This window comes from Anabrus simplex, chromosome 10 (genome assembly GCF_040414725.1).
Source record: "Anabrus simplex isolate iqAnaSimp1 chromosome 10, ASM4041472v1, whole genome shotgun sequence".
Taxonomy (NCBI): Eukaryota; Metazoa; Arthropoda; class Insecta; order Orthoptera; family Tettigoniidae; genus Anabrus; species Anabrus simplex.
In genome coordinates this window covers 133602884-133610574 of record NC_090274.1, presented here as the reverse complement: position 1 = coordinate 133610574, position 7691 = coordinate 133602884, and the positions used below count along the sequence as shown (strand labels likewise).

Here is a 7691-nt window from a genome sequence, read left to right as displayed (position 1 = left end):
GGGATACAACTGGGGAGGGTGATCAGAACCTCGCCCAGGCAGTCTCACCTGCTATGCTGAACAGGGGCCTTGCCGGGGGATGGGAAGATTGGAAGGAAGAGGGGAGGAAGCGGCCGTGGCCTTAAGTTAGGTACCATCCCGGCATTTGCCTGGAGGAGAAGTGGGAAACCACGGAAAACCACTTCGAGGATGGCTGAGGAGGGAATCGAACCCCCCTCTACTCAGTTGACCTCCCGAGGCTGAGTGGACCCCATTCCAGGCCTCGTCGTACCACTTTTCAAATTTCGTGGCAGAGCCGGGAATCGAACCTGGGCCTCTGGGGGTGGCAGCTAATCACACTAACCACTACACCACAGAGGCGGACGCAAACTGTTGTTACTTTTTAAAATTAGGTAATCATTTTAATAGTCACATATTCTCTTTTGATAATGTCATTTATATAAGTATATTTCAGTTATTGCTATATTGGACTTGTCATTACCTAGACACAAGTGAGATAGTACATTCTATCATATTATATATGCACATAATATACTGTAGACCAAATAGAATAGTATGGAACTAATGTAAATACAATTCTGGGCCCCTTCAGCTGAACAGTGCTTGCTGTTTATCATCGTTAGCTCATCAGTTTCAAAGTTCTTTTCACGAATACTGTACTTTTGCCACCACAACTCACAAAATATTTATACCGTTCACAAAATATTTGCACAGTTCAGAAAATATTTACACAATTCACCCATACAGTAGTTGCTCCCGTAACTGTTGTCTTTAGGATTGCTTCTATAAAACAGTTTATTGTACTGAAGTAGGGCCTATAACACATTTTTCTTAGAGGAGTAACAAATTTGCAGCAATTGCCTGTTGCAAGTAACAAGTAACTAATCTCATGTTTGTTCCGTATTGAAGATAACAATAAGTAAGATTCTATTAGAATAAAATTTATTGTAACCACCTATTGGAACGCCGCAATATCACGTAGCAGGCAGTGTGCGCGGAGAGGTAGAATCCACGAACACTGGCGATGCCGACAGTTGCGAAAAAAAGCGTGGCTTATAGCCTATAATCAATTCGCAATTGAGTAGGTGGTTACAATAAATTTTATTCTAATAGAATCTATAGAAAGAAACCTGGGGCCTGTTTCATAAAACTAACTAATAATATTAGCTAATAATATTAGAACTCATAAAACAAATTATTAGTTGTCAAAATTCTGTTTCATAAAGATGTATGCCTGACTAATAAAATGGCTTCACTAATAATATTAGTTCATTAGTCAGCTGATACAGTTTGAGGTTAGAATCGATTTGTTGCATGTTCTTACAGTAGTTTGTTTTCATTCCTTGCAGTAGGCTAGCGCTTGACCCACTCATACTCTGTGCTTTTTGTGTTTGACTACAACCGGAACCGGCTATTCAGTGCAGTTTCAGATTCTTGTCAGTTTATATAGGCTACAATGGGTAAAAGAAACGACAATAATGTCACAGGAAAGAAAGTTTCCTTAGAAAAGTGCTGGAGTTGAAGGGGCAGTTGTTCGGAGCCTTTTCACTAACCTTGACAAAGGACACGAAGAGGCAAGCATGGATGGAACTGCGGGATTATGCTGCGGCTATTGGGCTGGTCACAGCCGAAAAAGATCACACTTATGTGCGGGATGCTACTTGGCCTAACATGAGGAGCAGAACAGTGGTAAGTTTTAGCTGTTGTTTTTCTCTTAGTTGGAGGTTATGTTAGTGTTTATTTACTAACTTCAAGCCACCTTTTCTCAACTGGGTGTCGATATTTTTTAAAGGGGGAGAGGGAGAAATAAGGAGACTATTAGCTCCGCAGTATAGTTTACTGTGCTGTATACTACCCATAGTCATTTAACATTATGCATCATACAGCCATCCTTTGTGTTTTTATGACTGTGACTGAGCAGAACATAACCTGAAATGAATTCCAGTGATATTTATAAATCTTTGTTTTAATATGCAAAAAAGCATACAAAAATTATTGTATACAATAGATGTAGGTAGTACTTTAGTATAGACAGTTACAACAGGATGTCCTTCTAGACTTACATGGTTTCTTTTATTTACAGGCAAAAGTTGATAATGCTTATTAGACAGGAAGTGGGGGAGGAAGTAGCAAAAAATTAGATGTCATAGACCACCTGGTTCTTGACATTATCGGAAGAGAATCTCCTGTTTTACAGGGATTCGGAACAGAAGATTCTCTTGGAGAAATCGTTCTTCCTACAATGGGACCAACTTCCGCTTCAACCAGTGACTATATAGTGGCGTTGGAAGAAAGTAGGCCTATATCTGCCACTGAAATTGATGGAAGCTGGCAAAATGGAGAGCTCCAGCATCAGCAGGAGACACCTAAGGCTAGAGGTAAGCTGGAAATGATTTAACTTAAGACTGTATTCTGGTATCTAATTCCACCTCTTGACTGCGACTTCTTTGTGTGACTTTAAACTTACAGGCTCAGGCTGCCCGCTAGTAACCAAGATCTGTTTTCCCTGGATTACATTTAGTGGAACACTGTACATAATAATGTGATGCTTGAGCATGTTTATCATACTCTGGTATAGTCATCTTGAAACATATTTTGCATGAACACTAATGGCATAAAGAAGTTGAAATAAATTTATCATATGTCAAAAAAGCTACACTTCATCATAAAATATAAATCTGTGAAGTGGATCATCGGCAATCCCATTGTACACAGCCACTACAATCAACAAAAATTGACTACATTGCTCACAGCAAGCCATCAGTCATTCCTCTAATGCCTGTGCTCATCAGGGACCTTTTCTTGAAATTGGCACGAGTGAGCATGCCAGTTTTAAACATGCTCATAACAGAAACGTGTGGATTATTGTTCAGAAACTTGGGTACATTCCCAGTTCTTGTCGCAAATGGAAGTGTCGTTAAATATGTAAGCTGGTCAACTAGTGTGTACAAAAGAAACACACCACTGACACAGTACTTTATTTGCAGAATTCTTTTCTGTGATAATTTCCTTTTTCTATAATATTTTCTCCTTAATAGCAAGGGAAAATCTGGAACAAATATTCGTTTATAGGAAGGGGAGTTAGGGATTGGAATAACTTACCAAGGGAGATGTTCAATAAATTTCCAATTTCTTTGCAATCATTTAAGAAAAGGCTAGGAAAATAACAGATAGGGAATCTGCCACCTGGGCGACTGACCTAAGTGCAGATGTGCAGATCAGTAGTGATTGATTGATTGACAATACTTGAGCACCTCTACGGTATGTAAATTATATGGGCAGATTTTAAAACATGGGGCGTTTGAAAAAAAAACATTAAGAAGATAAGAGTTATTGTCTTTTTAATCTGTAATATTATAATTTAAATTTTGGTTCAACGATTACAAGGAAATTAGGCCTACAAATTTATATTATTATTCCTAGCATTTACCCGTTGGTGCAAGGTCCGCCATTTTGCACGATCTTGGGCATCGTGTGGTCTTAACATGAGAGTCTTCGTATCATTTACTGTGTCATGCCAGCTTTGCTCTGGACGTTCGTGTGGACGTTGCCCATTAATTTCAAAGGAGTGAGTTAAATTGGCTCCGGGCGAGTTGGCCATGCGGTTAGGGGCGCGCGGCTGTGAGGTTGCATCCAGGAGATAGTAGTTTCGAATCCCACTGCGAAAGCCCTGAAGATGGTTTTCTGTGATTTCCCATTTTCACATCAGGGAAATGCTGGGGCTGTACGTTAATTAAGGCTACGACCGCTTTCTTCCAACTCCTAACCCTTTCCTATCCCATCGTCGCCTTAAGACCTATCTGTGTTGGTGCGACATAAAGCCGCTAGCCAAAAAAAAAAAAAAAAAAAAAAAAGTAACAAACTGTTCCAGATGCGGCACACAGGACATGACCATACCATTTCAGATGCTTTTCCTGTGCTTTCTCAGTGATGGGTACAATGCTCATTTGCTAGTGAATGGTGTCGTTTTTGACATGATACAAGTGTGATGCCATTTCCATATTATACAATTTATTAACTTCATTATATATACCCGCATTGACTTTTGCTCACCTGTAATGGAGTGTGTTCCACCTTCCAATACCTATTTTATTGTAGGCCTTTATATGTTTAGGACTAACACATTACACATGGTATTGATAATAATTAGGACAAAAAATAGCTGAAGATGTCTCTAATAGAGACTAAAACATAATAGCCGAATATGTGTCTATTACAGATTATTTATAAAGGCTGGTGTTTAATAATTTATTCCTGTCATTAGTCTTAGGGTGCCCATTTTCTGGAAAAATAGGGAAAGCATGGAAAACACAGGGAAATGACTTGTCACATCAAAATTAATCTTTCAGTGTAATACTGTACCCAAACGTAATGATCGAGTGAGACTGATATTAGGCGCGACACGAGCCGAACGCAGTGAGTAGTATTTTGAGAGAGAGATAGAGACAGATACTGAACACATGCGGTAATGAAGAAGAGTGAATGAAAAAGAGAGACATATTTTGCACGAACCGCTCAAATGTTCCATCAGCCGTATTGTTCCAAATACAGTGTGTCCCACTCCCAGCATGGCCGGGAGACTACATGCATGTTCTGAGCGGTATATTCATAACCTTCTGCGTATTCTGTGTCCACTATTACTACATTTATTGCTTACTCATGCACCCAACAGCCTTCATCATGAGTACTAACCTTTTTAATTTCACTATGCACGGAGGATTTTGAGATACCGACTTCTTGTGCAACACATTGTACAGATGTAGTGGGAGATCGTACGAATGATGTGTTAATGTCGATATTTTTTTCTAATAGAATCCCTTGTTTCAGTTTAGGAATCACAACATTAAGTGATCCTGTTAATTTATTCACGAGATATCTGTTTCTTTACCTGGAAGAGGAACCCCGGGAAATCTCTTCTGAAATTGCCTACTCACCTCTTTATGAGTCGGTTTTTACATATGTGTCATACATAAGAATTCTTTGTTCTAGTATGAATTTAACTGGCATTTCAACATTGTAGTAATGTAATTAATCTAATTAATTCTACTGTAATTCAGCCCCACACAGTCTTGTAACAAATGTATCGCTTCACGGCTTCCCACGACACACAAACTCGAGTACTATACGCGAACTTTTTCTTGAGCCCAATTTTTACGGGGTGAGGGGTAAGGAGGGAGCGTTGACGGTTCCGGTAATACTGCCAACTGGATGGAAATGAAATCTGAATTGAATCGATAATATGATCGATCGATATGAATTTTCTAAACATTTATTATCTTACGCCAACAACTGTGTTACACATACATTATTTAACATTATATAACATTTCTCGATGCAAATCTTGTTCCTAGCATGAATTATTATATAGTTTGGCTTTGCTGTGCAAACAACATCAGTACTAGTTCGTAAAGTGTACGCCAGATGTCGCACAGCAATGCATAGTTTGTGTTTCAAAGGTTGCCAATATGGATATCGAAGATAACCGAGGTCTACCGATTCAGCACTAGGGAGCTCAGGGCTCAAGAAAAGGTTTGCGTATAGTAACTGACCTCCTCATGGCAATGCAGTGAGTTAGCATGAGATTATGAATACACCGCCCGGAATGTGCATGTCGACTACCAGCTCCACTGGGAGCGTGACACACTGTACCAGCTTCTCCACCGTAGCTACCATTGTGGACTTCACTCATAACCCTGGCTGGGGCCCTCCGTATTTATTTGGGGATGCAGCCTCTGGAGGTTGGCGGGCTCCCCCGAGGCAATCACAAATCAATGGGGAAAAGTTATTATCTATGAACATTTAATTTTACTATCAAGGTCTGGAATTAAGTTTCATTAAGAGTGAATTTTAAGCTACACCACATGTAATACTAGATACATCACACGTCTCTTGCACTGCCTGTCTTTTTCATTAAATGTTTTCGCTACCACACGTGCGCACTCTATCTGTCTCCATCTCTCTCTCTCAAACTACTACTCGCTGCGTATGACTCACGTCGCATCTAATATCAGTCTCTTTCAATCATTCCATCTGGGGTACAGTCTTAGATTGAAAGATTAAATTTGTCCATAAAATGGGTACCCTGAGATCAATAGCGGGAATAAATTATTAAACATTAGCCGATATAAATTAGCTTAACTGTAGTCTTAACTTTCACCTAATTTTCTCTTTTTTCTTATAGGTACTGTCAAGAAGAGGGTACTCGTCCAGCATCCCCAGGAAAGCAAAGAAATAGAGTCCCTCAAAAAACGGAAGCTTCAACTTGAAGTCCGGAAGCTGGAGCTGGAGGTGTGGGAGAAGGAAAATTTACTCAATATTGAGCATTCACCCCTCACAAGTGGTGTTCAGGAACGTGGAAAAAAGGAACTTTCTGTACCAAACAATGAATATTTAATTGTAGAAAACAATGATGGTAACTTTGTTGTAGTTCAGCCTCAGATGTAAAAAGTGTAAATAAAAATCATAAAAAGCACAAAATTACTGTGTTGGGTGTTCATATGATTTGTCTTTTATTCATCACAATGTCTGTTCACACGAAGTGGTCGTAAAGGAATTGCAGTTTTTCTTGAGCCTGGACTGGAACCTCCTCACCCTCCTGAATATCCTCTTGCTCCAAATGATCCTCTTCCATTTCAGGAGCCATGTAGTTATCTAGACGTCTTGACAGGTTACAAAGTACTACACAAGCATTGATAACTTTACAAGCAAAGGTGGGATTTAATTGCATACCAATGCTAAGGACAGGAAATTTTTCTTTAAGGAGTCCTATTGCACACTCTATAACCCTCCTTGTTTTTTTATGTGCTCTTAAAAATCTTTGTTGAGACTGACTAGCAAAATCTCGGATGACTGGTGGTATGAGCCAAGATTTTAAAGGATAGATGGAGTCTCCAAGCAGAACTGCACCAGGGAAAGGTCTCCAGCCATTAGCCATCCTATTGTTCAAGCCACTTAATCTTAGAACCCTAGCATCGCTGACACTGCCAGGCCAGTTTGCACATACATAGTAGAATTCTAAATTTGGCCCACATACTAGCAGAACATTCAAGGAATGTTTCCCATGTCGATCAACAAATGCCGGTTCATATGCACTTGGTGCATCAATTTTGATAAGTGTTCCATCAAGTACTCCACAAATTAAAGGAATACCACCAAGTTCAGTGAATCTGGCAACTACTTCACCACAGTCAGCTGGCCAACGTACAACATCCTGAAGAAGAGTGTCATTTATCGCAGTCACAACTCGGTGCACAACTCTGCAGACTGTTGCTTTTGAAACACCATGCATATCAGAAATACAATGATACTGTGCACCACTACCTAACCAGTGTAGTGCAATCTGAAGCTGCTGTTTTGAGGTTAGTGCTTCATTCCTTGCAGTGGGAGATTGTAAGATATTACCAATCCTATCAAGCACATATTCAAATGTTCTGTAATCTAACCTAAATCTCTCATTGTATTCATATGATTGTTCCATACCCGTATAGGCTGTTCTTGGCCTAAAAGTTCTTGGACGGCGAATATAAACTCTCTCCTCATCACTATTGGAATCAGAGTCACCCATTTCACTGATCTTCACAATTTTATGCCAATATATCAGAATACCACACACTTTGGTTTCACTAATAATATGAAATATGAGTCAAAATACACTAATGGAAATCATCCTAATAATATGAGTAAATTTTATT

At 39.4% G+C, this 7691-nt stretch overlaps 1 protein-coding gene across 1 annotated transcript; it reads left to right on the top strand.

Annotated features, from left to right (window-relative positions):
• The first annotated feature begins 1134 nt into the window (after nucleotides 1-1134).
• On the top strand, nucleotides 1135-6696 carry LOC137502378 (uncharacterized). Its single transcript, XM_068229421.1, has 3 exons — nucleotides 1135-1689; nucleotides 2084-2378; nucleotides 6182-6696. The coding sequence occupies exons 2-3, from the start codon at nucleotides 2243-2245 to the stop codon at nucleotides 6442-6444; spliced, it is 399 nt and encodes a 132-aa protein (XP_068085522.1). The 5' UTR covers nucleotides 1135-1689; nucleotides 2084-2242; the 3' UTR covers nucleotides 6445-6696.
• Nucleotides 6697-7691: the final 995 nt, after the last annotated feature.

Bases quoted from the DNA above. Each gene is read 5' to 3' on its own strand.
- LOC137502378 (XM_068229421.1), top strand. From the start codon at position 2,243: ATGGGACCAACTTCCGCTTCAACCAGTGACTATATAGTGGCGTTGGAA. The intron at 2,379-6,181 runs GTAAGCTGGAAA...TTTTTCTTATAG, and splicing joins GGAGACACCTAAGGCTAGAG to GTACTGTCAAGAAGAGGGTA.